Source organism: Hesperophylax consimilis, chromosome 7, assembly GCF_061612785.1.
Source record: "Hesperophylax consimilis isolate HC1 chromosome 7, BYU_Hcon_1.0, whole genome shotgun sequence".
Lineage (NCBI taxonomy): Eukaryota > Metazoa > Arthropoda > Insecta > Trichoptera > Limnephilidae > Hesperophylax > Hesperophylax consimilis.
This window is the reverse complement of record NC_142842.1, coordinates 40031672-40054791: the sequence shown is the minus strand read 5'-3', so window position 1 is coordinate 40054791 and position 23120 is coordinate 40031672. Positions and strand designations below refer to the sequence as shown.

The following is a 23120-nucleotide window of genomic DNA, read 5'->3' as shown; positions in this document are numbered from 1 at the left end:
AGTTTGATTTAAAAAAGGAAGAATTTTTTATGCTTCTTTTAATGACTTATTATATAGATGTCGCAATTGCTTTGTTTTGCGAATTCATATATACGTACACATATAGAACAATTCATAGCCATACTATTGAGTTCGGCAAAATGTCTATATTACGAGTAGGTACCTATCTACCCACCTATTTACGGAAATTGTTCCTACATAAATTACGTATTATTAAATCAGGATTATTCGTGTGGTAGTTACCAGTGGGTCGTAGGTACTGCTGTTTCCGTACCTACCAAATAATGAATATTCAAACATTATTATGTAATTAGTTGCTATTGTTAACGAATATACAATCAAAACTATTATAATATTATATGTATGTATGTTGTATTCTATTATTCCCCAGATAATATTATATTGAATATAGGTACTTACCTCCTACGACAATGTGATAAATTAATTTATTTTGTGGTTATTCTATATTCTGTAGGGAAAACCCGGAAGATTTGGAAAGAAGGGAAAAATTGGGATGCCAGGCCTAATTGTAAGAAAGATAGACAAATTAAATCAATTCATAGCATTTTTGAAAGCGATAAAAAATATCTCGGTTTTCTTGAAAAGTGTATTTCAGTACCAACCTAGTAGTCAGTAGGTACTTACTTTTAAACGATTAGTGCGAGTAGATTGGAACTTTAAAAAAATAACTTTAAATAAAACTATTATAGGGCTATCCACTATTTTCGTTATAAAATTGAAGGAAATGTTAAAATTTCTATAGATGTCATTTTTTAAATTACAATCAGTCTCATTGGAAAAAATAACTTATCATATTTTTAATAAATACATTATTTGAATTCGATAACATCATTTTTTAGTAATTTTTCATATTAGTAGCACTACTGCCATCTGTATGCAAGTTTTAAAAGCTCGAAGCTTTCAAGCCATCTTTTTGAAATTCGAAGTTTGTAGTAAAGAGATGAACGTTTATTCCAAATCTGTTTTACGCAATGACTAAATAAAATATTCTTGACTGTTATTCTCATGGACCTAAAAATATGGCTTTTTAGGTCCATGGTTGTTCTCCATTAAATAGTTTTATGTAACCAGGCGAAACTGCCTGAATTTCGAAATAATGTCTCCTTGTTGAATAAGTAATTAAAGTTAGTATTTTTTCTAGATGGCCGGGTATTTTTGTCGCTCAAGAATGTGGTGGCGGGAATTCACAAAGGGTCCATTTCCATTTTCACATTTCTTTTTCATCATTATATTATAAGAAGATTATAATTATTTTTGTTTGCTGGAAAAATGTATTTTTGCAGTTGACATGGGGTTAACGACATACTTAGTACGTACAAGAAATAATGTGTTTTAAGTATCATATCCATCATTCATGGTAGGTACATAATAATGTGCATACAAAACGCTACTGGTATTATATTGTTGGCAGCAAATAAAATTATATTTTATTAAAAAAAAAATAGCAATTAACACTGTCATAAAAATTAATTACCCTAAGCACAGCATTAAAAATCTCACAAAAACAATCACAAATAATATGAAATCTTATTAAAATCACTTATTAAGGTTGTTAAAGGACATAGGTTCCTGACTTACTTTCTGTGCCTGTTTCTTAACCTGTGATTCCTAACAATATTTGACATACTTTTTAGAACATTTTTTTTTCAAAACAATAATAAAAAAAACTACTTGTCGTCAGCCCGATCATAACTCTCTAATAATTACTGATTTTTTTAATGTTTTTAATTGAATAAAAAATAGTTACTAGTTATTAGTTATCAAAGTGTCTGGTACATTTATTAGTCCAGATAACCTCAGGAATCACTGGTTGAAGCAAATCAGCTACGTCTCTTAACAACTGTATAAGTACAAGCTTACAACAAAAATGTCCATGTTTTCCTTCAGCACTGAGTGATAATTTCAGGGAATGCCCGGAGTGCCCGGGATATCGGGATTGCGGGGATTCCCGGGACAGATAGGTCCCACGGGACGATTGGGTTTTCCGGGATTGCCGGGCCGACCAGTAAGAACCAAAGATGAAGTTTTAATCTACATTCTTAGAGTTCTACAGATTGGTGGTGGTCTGCAGTATTTTTGACACAAATAAAAATTACAAACAACTAATACACTTACTAACAATCTATTTTTCCCTTTGCCTACACAGAATAATTACTTGTAAATGATGAATCGTGAAATAAATCTAATCTCTTCACGTCTATAAATGATTTTGGTTTACGGTTCAGTATATGTACAAATATTTTTTTAAATCTTGTCAAATAAAGATCTCTCTTTTTTGTACTGTAGTTTAGTACTTAATTCTATGGAAAATTGACACATTGACACAAAATTGACAACAAGTAGTGACTAACAAAAATAATCTGATAATTATTATTATTATTTTGGAATTTTAAATTTAAATGTTACTATGCGTACAGCACTTACATATATCATAAGAATTAACTACACAATTGCGAACGTCATCACTGTAGATAAAAATATACGTATCCAAAAGGATATTTAAAAATATAAAAATTACCGTTGGTTTGATAGTTCTTCTTTTGCCCGTCTCCAAAAATATACACATCAAGCTGTATATTTACACAAAAAAAATATTATTAAATATGGGACCCCAAATAAACTGTGACTTCTCGATATCTATTTAAAAGTCATAGTTTTCAAAATAATATATGATTTACAAAATTCAAAATAACTCTTTTACGATGGTGAAGGGTTAACATAAAAAATATATATTTGAATGAGCTCAACTTATATTTTGACTACTATTTGCAGGGTGACAAGGGGGACAAAGGAGAGAGAGGACTCACAACGACTTTGAAGGGAGACCAGTTCCCTACAGGAATCATCGAAGGACCCCCCGGACCTCCTGGCCCCCCAGGTAAAGATTTTTCGTCTAACCCCCTACAGTTGCTTTCTAGGATGACAGATTATTTCATCGCAAACAATAATAATTATAACTGGTAGTTTTGTAGAGAGATTTGGTATTATAATAATATAATTCTTTAATTTTTAGAATCATTCAGAGACCTATGAAAATTTACTGGAAAATTGAAAGATCCTAATATTATTTGATTCTTAATTCACTACCAAGGATAAAATTATACATTTTTAATAATGAGGCTTAAAATGGAACAGCAAATCTACATTTGAAAATTATTCGAATGTCAGTTTGACATTCAAATGTCACTTTGATGTAGGTATTGTCAGTTGGGCATTTATGATATTTTGACTTTCAAGCTGAATTACTAAGCATTTCGATGACGTTGAGCATATTATTGCATTATCAACCATAACCATAAAAAAAGCTTATTAGATTTAAAAAAAATCACTGGAACCTATGTAGTAACGAGTAAATTTGTTTTCCGTACTATCCTTTCAAATATACTTTGTACTTATTGCTTTTTAATAGTTCTGAAAATATGTGCTCAGCTAATGAATTGAATCAATTAGTCACATTGAAAACTAGTAAGTTGCTACTAATATTTCTAACATAAACTCTCTAATTTAATTCTAAGAATTAACACACTATCCACATTTCATCCAGTTTGAAATTTAAATGTCGGTTTGATGTTTTAAATTCACTTTGATATTTATATGACAGCTTGGAATAAACAGCTTAACTTTAAATGTCAGTTTGACATTTAAATTTCAGTGTGTCAGTTTGATATAAAAAAAAATAATTTGAAGTTTAAGAGTTATGACAATCCCTCTAAATTTTTTAACTGCCTATGAAACATGTCCCATAAAAAACGTGTAAAATTTAGGACCAGACGGCCGAGGGGAAAAGGGTGAATCAGGGCCAACTGGGCCTATGGGTACTGCGGGAGAAAAGGGAGCAAGGGGCAAACGAGGCAAACGGGTAACGTATAGCCCCAAACGAATGCTGAATGAAACAACATACCCCATTCTTCAACAGACCTAAATAATAAAATAATTATTATGAATGTCAAGTGTTTGCAGATCAGCTGTCAAAATATCATATAGATATTATATTCATTTCTTTTTTAAATTTTGTATTCTCTTTTTCAGTATTACCCTACACATTTACTATTGTATATGCCTGTGAAATGGCAACATTTTAAAACTACCTACATGTACCCATCTTTTCTAAATATGTACCTACTCCTTCTTCTCACTTCCTAATTATCCTGGCACGCAGTTTGCTCTTTTGCATGGATTAAAGTAGGTATGTAATATAAATATTGCATGATGGTATACACAATGTCTGGAAACTCTTAGTACAAGAGGGAAACTGGTGAATCTACATCACATAGAGAACCAAAAAACCTTTATTTTTTTCGATCTGAGCATTTCGATAATTATGTACAGTGTTAAACAGCTGATATTAACCCCATAGTGACCGATTTAAAAAAAATATATATAAAAAATTCAAAATTTGGATTCAATTTACCCGAAAACGAAAGCTCAAATCCAAAAAGTAATGGTGCAAAAATCGACTCCAAATGTGATATAGCCTGTCGTCATATAAGTCGGTAAACAATCGACATAAACCGAATGCTGCAAGACCCCGCGCCGAAAAGTGTCACACTGAACTGCGCTGCAGACCGTTGCCTTACTACAGAGAACTTAATTTTCTACTCGGGGTCTTGCATGCAATTGCTTGCTGACCCGTGGGAAGACAGTCAGTTTACCGCTTGTGCTACGAGTTTTCTAACACCAAGTATAATGCAAATAGGTCCTTAATAAAAAAATCATAGATGGCTATACTTTCAAGGAAAGTAAATCAACTCTTCACACTTCACATCACATAATCTTTATGTGGTTATGGAAATTTAGTTTAATGTTGTAATATTATGTTATTTAAGTTATTTTTGTTAATATTAGTTTAAGCTTTAGAGGTTGTAACAATTTACACAGAGTGCAACTATTTGTAGTGTTCAATGTTGATTGATTTTGAGGGTATCAAGACATGTCATGTATTGCTACTTTCGTCTTCTTGAACCATGTAAAGCAACATTCTGCCCTGATGATGGTCACTGTAAACTGTCTGAAACATGCATTAGCTCGAGAAGGAGAAAATAGCATAACATAGATTAACAATTTAACCAAATTAGTTTTATGGTGTTGTATGTATTATTTTTATTTTTGTGATGATTTTGAGCTATCAATAAGTGATTACCTTCCAGACTTTTCCCTATCATCAGCTCAAAATCATTAATTGATTATTTATTTGTAAACTATGTTATTATTTGGTAGTGATGTAACATTTTTCTTTGTTTATTCGGTGTTTCAGGATGTATTTATGATTTTATTTTAGCTTTTTAATTACCACCTAACCACATTAACAAGTCGCTAATACCTAAAGTTGTGAAAGAAGAACCAGCTTTTAACAATCACTGCCTAAGTTCGGAAGCACAGCTTTTCTAAAACTAATGCACCAGAAACTCCAAGTTCACAGATGGCGCCATAGTACCGGGTAAGTTGAAAAACTAACTTATAATATTAACCTTAATAAAACAAAAAAAAATAATTATACTCACCAAACTAAAACAAAAACATTCCACCAGATTGATCTTGTCGGCTTTTGAGTTATGATCTTGGATATAGGTTCAAATCCTGATCCATTCCATCGAAGTTTGTACAAAAAAGATATCAAAAGTATTTAATCTTCCAGGCTTCAGCATTAAAAATTGCTCCTATTCTGCAACTATAACATTTCTCTGAGGTTTTCTAATTTGCAAAACAATACACATATTTCACTTGATGAGTTTTTAGTTTCACTCTGTATTCTGTCGAGTCTGCTGTCAGTTTTCATTAAAATCAACAGCATCAATCCACCACAGTCTATCGACTGCTGGATGAAGTCCTCCGTTGCTGCTTCAACACTTTTCGGTTCCCTGCTTTGCGCTGCGACCAGTTTCCGCTTAACTTGTTTATCCCTTTGATTCAGCTTAAGAAAGAATTGTTCTTTTGATTCCTTTGATGTCTCCAGTATATCTCTTACCTAAAAAAAACTCTTATGAAGATCATTCAGTTAATTATGTCGGTGCCTATTGTAATGCCAAACACACAAATTTCAGTTTCATTTTGCGATACGTTTATATCATGGCATTAAGATGAACAAGAAATGCCTTGTGAGTGTGTTTCTTGATCTAAATATTTGTCCAATTGAGGCTTAAAACTCTGTTTACGAAATTAAAATGGGACGGAGATCTACAATGTTAGGCGAGTGTAAGTGAAACAGAGCGCTGGGCTATTGGGATAAAAGAAATGGAACATTTGTTACCATTCAAATTTGTATGTAAGGCACTTCTAGTTTTCTTCTTTACTCCAAGGTTAAATATTAATATTATTTATATGAATATCATCACAAATTTTTTTTTTTCTCTCTTTGAAAATAATTACAGCAAACTAACAATAATCTTTTTGTGTTATATTATTTTTGTTTTATTTTCTGTTATATTTTAACAATACTTTAGAGTAAATAATAACAAATTTTATATCACATTATTTTTGGTATAGCAACTTTTAAATTTTTTTTTTTGCATGCTTAGTATAGATATTAGTTATTAGTATGACTTGCGTGGTATTTTTCCATAGATAACTCCTAAAATCCCAACCCTTTCACAGGTCAACATAATGGAGACACATTAAAGAGGATCTCAATTAAAAAAATTATATGTTATTTAATGCCTGCTTAAAATTTCAAATCAAAATGAGCACTTAAAAATAATATTGAATGTATTTCAGGTGAGAAGGGAGATCACGGATTAGTGGGAATTGCGGGAGAAAATGGATTCAATGGAGAACCAGGACCACAAGGACCACCTGGTCACCCCGTAAGTACAATACAATGTGTAGTTGATTTAATATTTTTAATTATTGAAGACAATATTGGCTATTCTTACCCGTCGTTACATCTAGAACTTGAACCCAGGACACTCGCCTTGGGGAGCGGCAATATCTTATAGAGTCATAGACCTACCTGTATGTTAACATTTAAATAGAAAACTTAGTTGAATTATTAAAAGGAGAAAAGGCGATTGCCTGTAGTAATAGTGCTATCCAAACCAAAAGACCTTTTCCTAGCCTCATCCTGAATGAAGCGCGTTGCAGGAGGCAAGCCTCCTAAGAACGCTAGCAAACTACCACATAGTAAATCAAACCATTTCTGCACAAGGCAATAATCAATCTGCGCAATGCGCACCTTCTTTTCCTTGCGATCTAGCTACGGCTTGTTTCACATAATTTGTGCCATTTTACAATGGTTTGGAAAATAACTTGTTTGAATGACGTGAACAACTCAATAATAGTATTTGGATGATTTGTATAGCGCCGTTTTTGTGCAAAATCACCTCAACCTCAACTGTAAATGGTTGTTCTTCTCTTAACGCATTTCCGGCGGGAAGGGTAGTTCTACCTTTTACGCCAGTTCTACTTGAATGGCAGGAAAGTCATTGCTGTCCGATAATTTTATAAAAATATTTTATATCAATCTCTTTTTAAGGGTCCCAAATATATGTATTCAAAAATTTTAACAAAGTCTTCCCCATCTTCAAATTCTTGTCTTTTGTGTGGAAGAATATTTTATCAAAAGGAAACTAAATTTAAACCCGTGGTAGGGGTAATACATCCTTGCACTTATCACAAGGACAATGAGGAAGTTTTTTGTTTTTTTTTGTAATGATTAGCGTAAAATGAAAAAAATAAATTTGGATTGTGATAAAATACCTACCTACATTTTTAACAAACAAAAAAAATCCATAACACTGACTTTAACTTGAGTTTATGGAGTCGTATTACAAAAGTGGGCTTTAATTTCAAACAATAAATTTATATTTGGGGCGTGGTGAATGTAAAAAATTTAATTAAAATATATGTATTATTTTCAAAGATAGCTGTTTAAAAAAAAATCCATTTTCTCTAATGGGACCCTTGTTTTCTCCCTCATGAAGTGTGTTAAGGTTATCGAACATGTATCAGCTCGGCATCGAATCGGCACCGCCTCGCCTCATTTCACTAGTTTGTCCCGAGGAGAGGCTTTGCGATTACGATGCGGAATGGTATTTCTTACAAAGAATTCTAAACGACTCAAGCTGAGGCAATGCTGATCTGGTGTCATAATGATATGTGTGACAGCCTTTATCCACCCAGTTTCTTACTGGAATCAATATTGCTAGTTCCTCTGAGCAGCCTATTCTGTTACCTCTGAAATAGACTCTCATTACATAATGCCTTTTTGAATTCAATATCTTCTTCTGTGCTCATCTCTCGATCAGTGAATTGTTTAATTTCTAGGGATTATCTGGACCAAAGGGCGAGAAGGGAGAATACGGAGACATCGGTCCTCCGGGTCTCATGGGACCCCCGGGGCTTCCTGGGCCCCCGGGATATCCCGGCCACCGAGGAGAAAAGGGAGAGAAAGGCGAATCGGTCAGTCCCTTCAAAGCACCTACTTCATTAAGATAATTAACCATAAAAAATCCATGAAGAACAATTAATATTGAACAAACTTCTTTACCACATAATTAAAATAGAATAAGATACTCAGCTGTCAAACTGGGATGTCATAGATCCAATGGCTCTGGGCAAAATGATTCTCAAATGTCTTTTATCTTTTCTTCTTCCCCATACCACAGTACTTTCACCTCATATTATTTGGGGTGCCATAGTCCCACTGTCTCTGAACAGTTGTAACTTTTGTTGCGTCATCGAATAAAATATTGAATAAATTATAAAATATTGTTATGTTTTCCCCCAAATTCATAGTTTAACGCTGCAAAAATTATTCCTGGAGTTGGTCATTCATCTTAGACAATGCATGCTTGTAAATTGGATAGTAAGAAACTTGTACATACGTAGAAATGTAATGTCCATCTAATTCCTTCATTTTGTTTCTTTTCCGGCTGTTGCTGCTTTGCGTCCACTTTGCAGAAATACAAAAAGCTTAGAAGAAGACAGGTAACTATTGACAGCAACATAAATCCCCAAATCATTCAAAATGCATAACTAATTACTTACAAACATAATGTTTAAATCAATCACTCCCATAAAAAAGCAATTGAGATATTGATCTGATTACACTTAACGAGATCAATATGTAAGGAGAAAAAAAATAATACTGTGTATTATCACTTTGAATCCATAATCGTATATATACAGTAAAAATAAAATTAATTCTGGAAAGTTGACACATAGATTGATAATCTGTTTATTAATAAATAATATTAATTTCCTTTTCAAGTTGATTTACTAATAACTTAATCAAGCTTATAGTGATAGAGCCATCTCTCATAACGCTTTATTCATAAGCTGCTTTTTTGTTTTAATTTAAAGAAACCATTGAAAACCAAAACCTCAGGTTTAACATTTAATCTTATAGCCAATGTTGAATTTACAGGGAGATGGCACTGGGATGGAGTTCATGGGCGGGGAAATAGTAAGTATTGTTCCTTTTATTTATAAATTAAAGGTTATTTACTATATAATTTTTTGTAAAAATTGTATATCTATTTTAAAAAATATATAAATAAGTATCTGGATATTGCAAGAATAATTTAGAGCTTTTACATTGATCTTAAAGCAAAACCTTTCGATTTAAGCTACCCCTGGTGCGCTTTATATTTACATTTAAAAGTTTGAAAAGACCCTCCCAAAAACTTTGTTATAATTCTATGAAAGAATATAGTATTTGAAATATAATATTAGTCAAGGTTTGAACATTTTTAATAAGTAAATATTATTATACGAAAAAAAAAACTTTTGTAAAAAATTTGCCTAATTAAATATGCTTTTTAATTGCATTTTGTCATAAAAAAAAGTTTACTTACGTGATAAAAACCATCAGCTACTTTAAAATTTTTATTTATGTTTGCATCCAAAATTTCAATATTTTTAATTGCATGTATATGTCGATCTGTAATACTAAAATCTGAAAAAAACTTTCAGCTGTTTTATAAAACAGTATTCTATTTTGAAATATGTTCTAAAACAACAAATTTATCTGAAATCAATGTAATTTTATTTTATTTTATAATATTTTCCGCGCAATCTACTTTTTGACAGTTTGCAGAAATATATTGCAAAATATAGAGGCTCTAGGGGTTAAAGTAATTAGTAGATTTATAGAGTTGCAGATGTCACAATTGCAAGGGGCCTTGCTTTTCAGAGAATGATTTTTTTAATAAAAAATAAAAACCCTAATCACAGAAAAATCAGAAGCAAAATCATGAACAACAAATAAAATTACTAAATTGGTATAGGTAGTAAGTTCCTATGTATTTTTAGGTTCAACATATTGTGTTATGTTGTTCTTCACCTTTTAAAACGTATTGTTTACAATTCAATTTTTAACCTTACTAGAACTATGCAGTTTCGAGGTTGATTATAATTAACAGTTATAGTAGTCATGTAGAGAGTTTGTATGTGACGTCATCGTTCTTATATCTTCTGTCTTTTTCATTTTCATACAAGTCGTGTAAATAGGAATGGGACGATCGTCGATGTTGTCCGTACAACCTCTCACTGGGACTACTATAGCAATAAACATTATGGTTAATATGAAGCATTGATCAAATACATTATGTAATTTGATTGAGGACGGTATATTCTGTCTTAAAAAAATATACCTTCATTCATTTTTTAAATTAAGACAAAACGTTTCTAGGATTTAGATAACCTAAAAATGTTTGAATTTCTACTACTACTATCATTATAAGTGGAAAAGGTTGCTTTGTACAATGGATGGAGGACTTTGCTAACAGAGGATGGAACCCTTGACGCCTGGGTGGGAAACTGACTCTTTGGACCGCTCCACCGTCTATCTGCACTATAGAATTAATCTTAAAATTAAAAATGAATTAACTCTTAATCTTTAAAATTAAAGATTAAGAATTAATATCCACGGAATGGCAGCTATCCTAAACTCTTCCGGCATTTTAACCACTCGAGCGACTGGTTGTAAATATATACATTTACCATATTATTTAATTAATATCATTCCTCAAAATATTAATATAGAAACATATGAAGTGCTTACTGCGGTTTAAAGCCAATGAATCCACATAGATTTCGCCGCCTATCCCATATTTATAGGTTCTATAAATTTGACACATTATGACGAACGATCGCTCAAAAGGTTTTGCAAGCTTTCCATAATATGCCAAAAATCGCTCGAGTGATACTTCTACCTACTTCTAAATCTGCATTATTTTACAGAAGTCTCTGAAACATATTTTTTTACATGGGCATAACTTCGAATGATTTAATACATTTTTTTTATAACTAGCGAACACTGACAACTTCTGTCAAAAACACAAATTAAATAATTGAATGTGGTTTTTCAGATTGTAGGTCCGCCCGGACCGCCAGGACCCATTGGAATGCCCGGGCTACAGGGCCCTCCTGGAATTAAGGGGGACCGAGGCAGTAACGGAGGGAAAGGAGAAACAGTAAGACTATTTAACCCTTATATGTTTATTAACCCTATGCCTTTATATTCATAATATTGAAGTTGTTGCCAAATTTATGCTGAGCCAAACTTCATATTTAGAACTTCGTTCTAACACTGTTGTCCTGTTTCAACTCGTCCGCTTTGCATTTCGTCTGTCTGTAAATTTGTTTGTACGTTCCGTTTCCAGTTTGAAGATTGTTCAGTATAAATTATTTTTCCAAATGTAAAATCGTTATGTTTATATTGGACTTTAAACACCGTGTTTCAGGCTAATAATTATTGCTTATAAAATAATTGTTACCCTTTGTGCTATGCAAAATCTTGTCTTAAACATTAGTTAACCAAAAAAATAATAAATAATATTTGACAAGTTCTAGTATCTTCACCAAAAAATTTAGACAATTTGTCTCGACGCCATCTAGTGAGAGAGTTAGCACTTACAATGCCTTTCTCATATAAAATAAAGTTGGTTGTTTCAGGTGAAAAAATGTAACAAGCAGTAATTGTTGAATGAAACACTAGTATATATTGAACTATTTCGCGTATAAGAGATAAGCCGCCATAGCTCAGTGGTCAGAGCTGTCGACCGGAAATCGAAAGAACACGGGTTCAAGTCCCGTTGGCGTCATGTATCTTTTATCAGGAGATTTTTCAATGTGGATGAGTGTTTCAGGCTAATAATTATTGCTTATAAAATCCATTTGACATTATAAATTAATGATTTCATTTCAGTTTGGTCCATTCCAAAAATTTATTAAATTATGAACTGAAGGAATACAGGTACCAGTGGTGGCTCATGACTTTTGGGAGAAATAGAGTGCAAATCTCTAAATAGTACATATAAAACAATGTCACTATCCGCGTCTGTCTGTTTGTGCGCTTAGTTCTTATAAACTATGCAACGGATTTTGATAGGATAGGGTTTTCACCTTCATTTAGAGAATTTCTTCCAGAAGGTTTGTTCATATAATACATGGATATTATATTTATTGAAAGTAGAGAAAAGTTGAACAATGCCGGGTACACGTCAGCTAGTATTAAAATAAAATAGCGTTATTGATGTTGTTGCAGCCGAAAACGTTTTATATTTTTATTTTTTAAATTCAATTTATTGTATGAAGATGTTCAGGAAATCGGTGCAGTGCACTGCCAAATTGAAATTTCTTGAAAATCTTCATACAATAAATCGAATTTTCGGAAAAACAGAAAAACTTTCAGGCTACAATAATACACCCAAAAGTCGAGAGCTGCCACTGGTAGATACCTACATTTTTTAAAATGCATTTAATAATTTTCTTGCTAAATGCATTCTAAGAAATTTAACCTATAAAAAGAGGTTTTAAAAAAATGTCTTTTTTTTTTCTTAGATTTTACTCTTTGCCACGTTAGCTTAGTGTCATGATGATAAATAATTTTTTTTTTTCTCTTATATTGTATATTAAATTTTCACAGGGAGAAAAGGGCGAAAAGGGAGACCCTGGACCGATGGGATTACCTGTAAGTATTATAAAAATATTAAATCACCAATCATCCCACTCTAAAAAATATATTTGACAAATTAGCTTCCGTAACACATTGTGAAAAATGTCCTTAATTTAATTCTTGTAGTGATAAGGTCATATTTTATTATTACAATAATTAATTAATGCATGGCCTTCTTCACTTCAATCAATAGTACGCTAACACTACTACATAGATGGAAATGTGAAAAGTATTTTCTACTATTTCACCATAAAAGTATTTAATTAACACATGGCACCTATGATGATAGTGCTATTTTACTGGATATTTGTATTTCTACAATTTGTTAAATCTATAACAATTAGGAATACAGTTTCACAAATTTACAGGATTTTTTTTTTCATGTCTGACCGTAAATAATCTGATGTTTTCTCTTCTCATAATAAAGAAATGGTAATTTCATTAAACATCATCTCAGCTTATGTGTTTGTTTTCTCAGTTTTTTTGAAGAGAACATTGAATATCTTATATATAAAAGGTAATTAAGTGGAAAACATTTCTTATGTGTATTAATTTTTTGACACTTCAAGTTCCAAACTAACACATCACTCTTCTATCACCCTCACAATCTTCTCCCGTCTGTCATTTAGGATTAGGGTTTTGATAGATCCCTGAGGTAAGCCAGTAGACCTCAGTGGATGTGATATGATATCAAGTTGGTTCAAGACCAGAGATACTATAATGATTGTGCAGTCACCGTTGGTTGGACAGCGATCTGGAGTGATCCAGGTATCTGGTGTGAAAGTTGTGCATGACGCAAACACCCGTGCACTACAAATTGTACTTTTCCAGGGTCCCATGGGATTAAGAGGGGAACTTGGAAGAATGGGTGAATTTGGAAAGCCGGGGCCTATGGTAAGCAATTCGCTGACCAGCAATCGCGTCCAGTAGAGCATTAAACCCATTTCTGTGTCTGTTTTGGTGTTATAAACCCGACATACTTTAACATTTTGTAAGATAATCATACATGTGGTTTGCTGAATGTTAATTGTTTTATTTCATACTTATTCTCATACTCATGTTTTATTTGGATTAACTCCCGTATACTTCATTATTCTCCGTTAAACTGATTATTTTAGTGAATGAATTTGTTTTCCCAATTTGGCTATGAAAATGGCTTTTCTTTGGTACATATTACTACCCCTAAAACATATCATAGAAAACAAATAATGTAAGACATTTTTATCTCAGTAACGAAAACATGCTTAGATCTGGAATGTTTCAAGTACTTCATCCCAAAATAATTATTACTCCTCATAATATATTTTCGATACTAATTACTCATTTGTAGTGGCTATGTTTTATTTTCTGCCTGAATACTCCACATATATATTTTACATCAGTGTTCCTCAAACAGTGTTCTCTAAATGGTGCGTTAAGATTTGAAATTCCTAATCCTTATTTAGGGAGGAGTAAGGAGGGCGCGCAATGAGCAGAAAAATCACTAACATCCCACTGGCACAAATAACATCTTGCTTTTATACTAATACAGAAGATAAACATTCAATCAAACTTTGAAGTACAACAGTTGAGACATAAACTGACATTCTTAATAACTTATCTATCAAACGCCTCGCCGTCTTAAATCTGTTAAATAAAACTCAATATATAATATGTACAACTGTAATCACAGATGCACTCCTTTTGACTCTCTCTCCGGAACAATTAATCAAGTGTTCAGTTGTCCCCAAATTATCTCAAGTGTCATTTAAAATAAAGTGTACAAAATCTCAACGATAAATTTGCTGTGTTACTTTATATAATAATGTATGCATATTAAAGTATCTATTTGTTGAATCGAAATAATAATATTTATAGTGAAGTTCATAAATTAGTTGATATACTAGCCATTAAGATAATTAATCTTTTTTAAACATAAATAATTGGTAAGTTGTATTATATTTTTTTACAATATTGAAGGTTGATTTTAAAGATGAATTCAAGTTTTTACTGATAAATTTATTGTTATATTTATAAGACAATAATTTACGTTTCTTATTAGTAGTTGGCTAGTTTTAATTTTTATCAAGTGAGCATTGTATTTCAGGGTGGATATATTTGTTGTAAATAGCAGCAGTCCATCTGCATAGCCATACAAATTTAATACAATAAGCCTTCAATATTTATAAAACTTCAATCTCTTAAAAAATACAAACTATTCATATGTTTGCTACCAACTTTTTTTCAAAACCTCTTGTCATTGTTTCGAAGATAATTTTGTTTCACACAATATTTAATTTCAAATTTAATCAAATCCCTTTGGCTTAAAAACAAACCCTCTCCTGAGATTTTACATCATGAAATTATTTCAAAATACTGTAAGAAAAATGTTACTTTATTAATTCTGCAATTTAAAGGTCAGCACCCAAAAATACACACTTTGCGGTCCGCAAACGCAATAAATACTATGAATATCTGTAACTTTCAAACGGGTACATAGTTAGTAAATTAACAAGGTTTCCGGTAATAAAAGTTCTTGGGCTGTAAGATTTAAAGTTATATAATGAAACACGTTACTGGAATTTTAGGTAAAATATCAAAAATGCCTGTACATACTGGTTTTCAAACTGCACCTATTTTCAAACATTTTAGAATTTAAAAGATTACAGTTCGAGTATATATGTCACTGAAAACTATTTAGCCCTATGCAACTGACAAAAAATGTTTCGAATTATGATGAGCCACAATAGTACAGCTCTTAATTATGATCCCACGGGGCTGGGCGACTTACTGCTTTAAACACGTGCGCGTAAAGGTACCCTTCATAAGCAGCTATCAGACGTTCCATTGGCACCGGTTCCGTTCCCAAAAAGGATTTTTTTTCAAATAGAAACTCATGCTTGTATGAAGCCAATTGTAAAGGATTAGACATTTTTCTAAATACCGGTATAGAATTGAAAGATAAAAAATGTATAGTATTGCTGTAGTTAGCAGACTACAAAATGGGTCATTTTTGAGTGCTGAAACTTAAGTAAAAGAACCAGTTTTTTTCCAATTTTTACGTGTTTACAACACTAATTTAAATTATCTTTTTCTGTAAATGTAAAACTCTTTAAATTAAAATATCCCTAGAATATAATATAATTTCATAACATATAAATAAAATCTTGTCCATCCATTGTATGTAAAGTTAATAACTTATTTTAGCATAGTCTACCATTAAGATTTATGATATAACGCCTGATGAAATTAATACTCATAACACCATAATGTCGCCTAACTCAATAATAATAATAATAATATATTATAATACATAACATTATGTAAGAATTAATGAACATTTATTAAAAATCGAGATATACATATAAAATACCTCATTTCAAGCTGAAACAATTAAATGCCATTTTTACATATGAATTACCAGCATATATGTACTAGTCCCAGCGAGAGATTAGTATGTGAAGTCATCGTTCTAGTATCTTCTGTCTCTTGGAGATATTCAAGTATTTCAGATATTTCAAGTATTATATTAAAACTGTCACATTAATTTTTTAAAGTCTTGCATTGAAAATGTTAATAAATTAATATTCAAGCCATGTTTTTTGTATCACTGTGTAATTCTATAATATATTTACATAAAGCCATTCAAACTAAAATAAAAAGCAATTGTATCCATTCATGTTTTTCATGCATTTAATAATTGTAGATACAACTTTTGCGTTGCAACAATGAAGTACCTACTCATTTTTTTAAACTTATTGTTGCAACAATCTTTCAGAATGCTAACAATGACTTGTTTCAAAACTCTATTAAATCCAAAGTTACAAAAAATAAGTTATGTTAAAATTCAGATTGGCTGTATCATGGTATTGTATATAGATACATTTCAAAATACTTCTAAATCTTCTTGGCTTGTTAATATTAAATAATATATTACATCATATAAATACCATGATTTATTCTTCTCATTTTTTTAAACTTACTAGTGGCAAAAGTGTTGATGTAACCCACTCTGGGTGTATTTCATTGACTTCGATATAATGAAATATATTATTAGGCATATATATAATGTATATTTAAGTAAAAAGCAACATACATTATGTACAATACTCTGTTAGCTTTATGGTGTGATAGAGTTTATTTATTTTCCATTTATAATATGACGATTCTAACAAATCTAATGTATTCAGCCATATTATGTAAATTGTAAATGTTCAAAAGTACTGATAAGATTTTTCTAAATAAATGTGTGCAAGTGCACGTCATAAATATAACCAAAATACTCTGAATTATTTGTCCTTCCAGAATGTGCTTGGCTTTTTTCTCTCTCATTGTCCTTTATTGTTTTATTTTTAGTTCTTCCTTTGTTTACTATATGAGGCTTAATCACATTATTTAGGATAAACAATTGAATTATTATAGGGTAACTGTTACCTTATGTGATTTTAAACAAATTAAACAAATTATAAATATGAATCCCAATGGTCATCATCCTAAGTGTTATGGTTTGTGGACCTTGCTGTACAATTACATAAATAAGTAGTTTACAGGGAATAATATATTTATTGTAATTGAGGAGTATAAAAGCAAAACCGCAACTATGCGAAATGTGTAACAGAATACAATGCGAAATGTTCAGCATTAAAAAAACCGATTTTTATATTTTCCCTAAACTTTTTGATGATTTTTTAATATATTTTCAATGATTTTTTTCAAATATAGGGTTTTCCAATAAGAGGTGTTATTTTGAATAGCCCGCTATTTCGGTAGATGTTACTATTGAAGCTGTCATTTTTGACATTTGACAAGTAGAAACTACGCCACTGATAAAAATGAAACGATACACGCTTCAACAACGCATTGAAATTATTAAAATTCACTTGAGTGAATCAAATGCAAATCATCTTGAGTGATGAGGCCCATTTCCACCTCGGTGGCTTCGTCCACAAGCAAAATTGTCGCATCTGGGGCTCGAAAAATCCAAAAGTTATTGTTGAAAAGCCTCTCTATCCTCAACGTGTGACTGTTTGGTGCGGTTTATGGTCCGGCGGAGTATTTGGACCTTACTTTTTCGAAAATGAGGCTAGAGCAACAGTTACGGTGAATGGATTGCGCTATTGAGAGATGATTAATGATTTTTTATGGCTGGAATTGGATGGTATTAATCTGGACAACATTTACTTTCAACAAGACGGTGCTACGTGCCACACAAGCAACGAAACCATTGATCTTTTACGATTAAATATCAAAATAACACCTCTTATTGGAAAACCCTGTATATTTTGAATAGTGGAGGTTTTGCAGTTCAACTCAACTTAGTGGCGTTTTTGAACCTGAAAATTTGTTAGAGGGGCGGTTTTACACTTCAACAAGCATAGCGGCCATGTTGGATTTGGGAAGTACTTTCATGTTTTCTGGCTCGCGATTGGTGCATTTCGAGAATGGCGCTTTTGAACCTCACTAAAAGTGGAAGAGAGGCGGTTTTGCATTTGACCAACATTTTAAAAGTAGTTCTTGAATGGCTTAAAGGCATTTTTACTTTGATTTGAAGATTGTATGGAGTAGAGAGTGAAATATAGATTACTAATCAATGATTAGGTCAAAATGAACAAAGTGTGGGTCTGGCGGTTTTGCTTTTATACCCTTCAATTGTACATGAAAAAAAGGTTCCTACCTAAATGAAACCAACAGAGTCCAAACCAACAGAAAAATTGGTAAAATAAACTGATGACGTAGATAATGTTTTCTCGTTATGCATCATCATTCTTCATTGCAATTCATGACTACATTGAATTGAAGTATTTTAACTTGTGAGTTGATTTGTACACTGCTGTTATAAATTAATATCCAAGTCTAGTTGATATGATCTCATTTCGTACACTAAAACAATATTAGGTTAATCTTAAATGATTTCTCCTGACAAATTGGATGGCTGTGTTTGTATTCAGTATTTGTATGCATAACAGAAAATGGATTTTGTGTATCTGAAAGCCATAGGTTCACAACAGTATAAACAATAGGTACATATTATTTTTTAGTACCCGGTTATAACCCATATTGTGAGTATGTCTACGAATTAAAAAAAATATATTGACAATGAATAACCATGAACTATGCAAAGTATTTTTAAAATGTTGCATGAAAAACGATTACATGAACTGTCTGCCCTGCAAAGAGATTTTAAATGACTATTGTAAGAAATGACAAATCTGAGCACTTCTTCATTAACTTGACAATAAATCTATAATGAATACTCTACACAAATTAGTGAAATAGTGCATGAAAATAATAGTTCACTACTAAACCTCCAAAATCACTTGTAGAACCATTCTTCAAAAAGTATCTGTATTTTTGCATTTTTCTTCCTTGATATAGAAAACGCAAGATAGGTCTATGCTATACAAAACTTGACATACAAAAAAGTATGATAAGAATACAAGCCAGGCTACAGACTATATGTTGCTTACCATAAAGACATTTTATTAATTGACTGTTAAAAAATAGTTCATTTATGTTGTTATGTCAAATCTTTTAACTTTGCAGGCTGAATTTTCAGCCCACAAGTTATTCCAGTCATAAGTTATGCAGCTTTGAAAAAAGAGTGTTTTAATTTCGGGCAAACTGCTTGGAGTATTAAAAACATTGCATCAACTTAACAGGTTCATTGCCAACTTTGCCAACTGGCGGAGTTCAAATGTTTCAAGAAAGTCCGCACACGCCAATTTGTGTGCAAATTGAAAAAACAAACCAAAGAAAATTTAATTTTTATATTTTTGACTCTAAAACGTAGAGCCAAAATGATAATTAAAGAATCTTTGCAGTTTTTCAAGCCTTCGCTGTCAAAGCTATTGGATAACCAACACCCCTGCAATAGGTCACCCCAAGTGGTTGGCTACGTTTGGTGACTTAGCAGGGGTGCCCGGGTTCATGGGGTGAGCTTTGTCTAGGTCTTGGCGGTGGATGCGATTGCCCACCTGCTGTGTGGCTGATCGAGAGATCGGGAGAGACTGCTTGAGGGAGACCTTTTGACCCCTCTAGCTGGACTCTCTCGTCCCACCGCTTTGCACCGCAGTGGGAGTAATGGATTCATTCGTCAGAACTTCCTCTCTTTCTTTTCCCTAAAAAGACTCTCCCCACAGCATCCTCAAAGATGATATAGGCCCTGAGTAATTTTTTTTTCCGTAGAGCTAATGTTTAAAAAAAAACGCTAGCAGTGAACCTGTTAAATTCAGAGCAGTCTCAGTTAATGATTTGACTTCTAATAAGCTTAACAAAAAATTGTTTGTAACAATTCTAAAAAAAGTGAGCCCATTTCAATATTTTGTCAGCAGAGGACTCATCTAGTGCATTCTATATGATGGTTTTTCTTACTAATTTTACTACTGAATGAACATTTTTCGCTTATCTCAATAAATAATAAAGTTCTTGCTTGCCTGATCTTAATACTAATGCATTTGAGTGTACGTCACGTATCCTTGATTATTTGTTCATGATTATTATATGACTGTTTTTGTTTGACATGCGAACATACATTATCACACTCATCAAATGTTACACGCGTAAGTTTTATTTTTGTATTAAATCTTACTTTCAACATGAACCATTAAAAAAACCTAGTTTGGTAGTCACATCATTTACCGATGCATTGGTTTCACTACTTCATTTTTTAAGATATCTAAATGTTAGAAAAACAATACGTTTCTCACCTTAAATTTGAATAATTCTCCTCAAATAGAAAGTTTTTTAATAGATAGTCTATACCCAAAATTTTACATTATCTACATCAATATCATTATTTACTACAACACAACATTCATTATAATGTGTTCATAGATCATGTTAATTTAATTATTTTATGAAAATACAATTTTGCAAGTTATACTTTAAAATATTAAGACAAATTATTTCTTTGCGCTTGTACATACGCAATATGAATTTGAATAAATAGTTTTGTCGGTGAAAAAACACAATTCCTCCAAGATCGGCATACAAATAAAATATTGTATCGGTGATTCAATCAAATATTGTATTGTATCAGGTTTGTCGTAATTGTTTTTCACTGTTCGAGCTTACCATTGTAGCTGATTCAGAGAATAAAATTTTTATAAGAGCGGATATTTCGTAAAAATGCGATCAATACCGATTGCAAAGAAAAAGGTTGTCGCCAATTTATTTAAGACCTTTTGACTCCGCAGGATGTACAACAAAATGATATAATTAAACAATTTTTTAAAAAAAGTTGTGTCAAAATTTCAAAGCAATCGGAGATTTTTTGAAGTGAAACTTCTTTACGCGCGTCATGCAATTTCGAGGAGTAAAACCAACTCATGACCGAAACGAAAATGCGGGACCGATTAAAGTTCATTTGATGTAGTAAAAGTTTTGAAGTAAAATATAAATGCTTCTTAGCTCATCTCGACAACTGGCGTTGGTGGTGTAATGGTCAGCATAGTTGCTTTCGAAGCAGTTGATCCGAGTTCGATTCTCGGCCATGGAATATTATTTTTTTGTTTTTAAGGAATTTTTTTTTTTTAATGGTTGACCATAATATCAATCCACTAAGTAATATTTTAGGCCTGTAGCATAATTGAAAAGTTAAAGAATGATATAAAATTTTTTATGATGTTAACGATAAAAAAATGAAAAAAAACATAAAATTAAAATAAAAAATGGGCCAACGGCACGCGGTGTTCCCAAGCGGTCACCCATCCAAGTACTGACCGCGCCCAATGTTGCTTAACTTCGGTGATCGGACGAGAACCGGTGTGTTCAAAATGGTATGGTCGTTGGCAAAAGTTAAACAATATTAATTTCTATTCTACCTGCCAATAAATATATGAAAATTAGTATAAAAAAGCCCTAATAATATTGAAAAAATTAGCAAGGTGTGTGCGAGGTTGATAAAAATAATCATTACATACGCGCTTGAAAAAGATCGTAATTACATTAATAAGTTTGTAGGAATTTTTTTTTTCAATGGTTGACCATAATATCAATCCACTAAGTAATATTTTAGGCCTGTAGCATACTTGAAAAGTTAAAGAATTTTATGATATTATTAATTATAGTAATGATAAAAAAATAAAAAAAACATGAAATTAAAATAAAAAATAGGCCAACGGCACGCGGTGTTCCCAAGCGGTCACCCATCCAAGTACTGACCGCGCCCAATGTTGCTTAACTTCGGTGATCGGACGAGAACCGGTGTGTTCAACATGGTATGGTCGTTGGCAAACGCTAAACAATATTAATTTCTACTCTACCTGCCAATAAATATATGAAAATTAGTATAAAAAAGCCCTAATAATACTGAAAACATTAGCAAGGTGTAAATATTATATACCTAGTTTAACTCACTCTCCTAACTCATCTTCGCTGTCTACAGGCAGAGCGCACGACTGTGGTCGTGAAGAACCGAGGTTCGATCCCCGCTTTAACTAATTTTTTTTTTCTTTTTTTATAACTTTTAATTTTTTTTATCACATGCTACTTATAAATATGTCAATAGACAGAAAAAAAGAGAGAATGAAATGAAAAGAGAGAGAGAGAAGAATACTAGAAGTTTCACTTCTGTCTTGCGTAGGCTTGACACACCCATTTTTTTTTTCACCTGCAGTCACCGGTCATTCAGTCGCAAAATAGTGCCTACTTAAAAAGCGTGAAATTCCTATTTATTTTGACAGTAAAAACCATAACATGCCAAAATCATGGTAATTTGTCGTAAAACACTGAAAATTATTAGCTCCACACAGGAGGCCCTGATGAAAATAATGGCATAAGAACTCAATATTTCCAACAAAATATGCCTTTCTTGGAAGAATTGAGTTTTAATACAGACAAAACTATTTCGACGGTCCCGAAGAACAATGTCAGATGTGCAAATTTGTAGTTTTGCAGTAGAGCTGTTTAAAGTTTAATTTCTGCATTTTTACTGTTCTAGATAATATTTTTCTCCAATTAAATAAAAACAATCCAAAATATCAAACAACACTATATTTCTTGATCCCAAAAACAGTAAAAATACAGAAACAAAGCTTTAAACAGCTCTACTGCAAAACTACAAATTTGCTCATCTGACATTGTTCTTCGGACCGTCGATTTATTCATGTTGTTTATGTACGGGCGCAAACAAATAATTTTTCTTAATATTTTAAGCATAACTTAAAAGAGTGTATTTTCATAAAATAATTAAATTTACGCCATCTACGAACAAGTACATTATAAC

The 23120-nt window shown here is 31.9% G+C and overlaps 1 protein-coding gene and 2 non-coding genes across 3 annotated transcripts in view; 1 reads left to right on the top strand and 2 right to left on the bottom strand.

Moving 5' to 3' along the window:
- The window catches only part of LOC149422763 (uncharacterized), a 138379-nt gene that overhangs the window by 101996 nt on the left and 13263 nt on the right, over positions 1 to 23120 (top strand). The window contains exons 10-19 of the mRNA XM_089634002.1: positions 476 to 529; positions 1928 to 2026; positions 2794 to 2899; positions 6733 to 6821; positions 8281 to 8415; positions 8917 to 8943; positions 9374 to 9421; positions 11328 to 11432; positions 12887 to 12931; positions 13748 to 13810. Coding sequence (XP_089490128.1) covers positions 476 to 529; positions 1928 to 2026; positions 2794 to 2899; positions 6733 to 6821; positions 8281 to 8415; positions 8917 to 8943; positions 9374 to 9421; positions 11328 to 11432; positions 12887 to 12931; positions 13748 to 13810 — 771 coding nt within the window. The remainder of the gene's footprint in view (positions 1 to 475; positions 530 to 1927; positions 2027 to 2793; positions 2900 to 6732; positions 6822 to 8280; positions 8416 to 8916; positions 8944 to 9373; positions 9422 to 11327; positions 11433 to 12886; positions 12932 to 13747; positions 13811 to 23120) is intronic.
- Positions 21568 to 21686, bottom strand: LOC149422767 (5S ribosomal RNA). The gene has a single exon (XR_016302477.1). It is a non-coding gene; the product is annotated as a 5S ribosomal RNA (ribosomal RNA).
- On the bottom strand, positions 22009 to 22127 carry LOC149422766 (5S ribosomal RNA). Its single transcript, XR_016302466.1, has one exon. It is a non-coding gene; the product is annotated as a 5S ribosomal RNA (ribosomal RNA).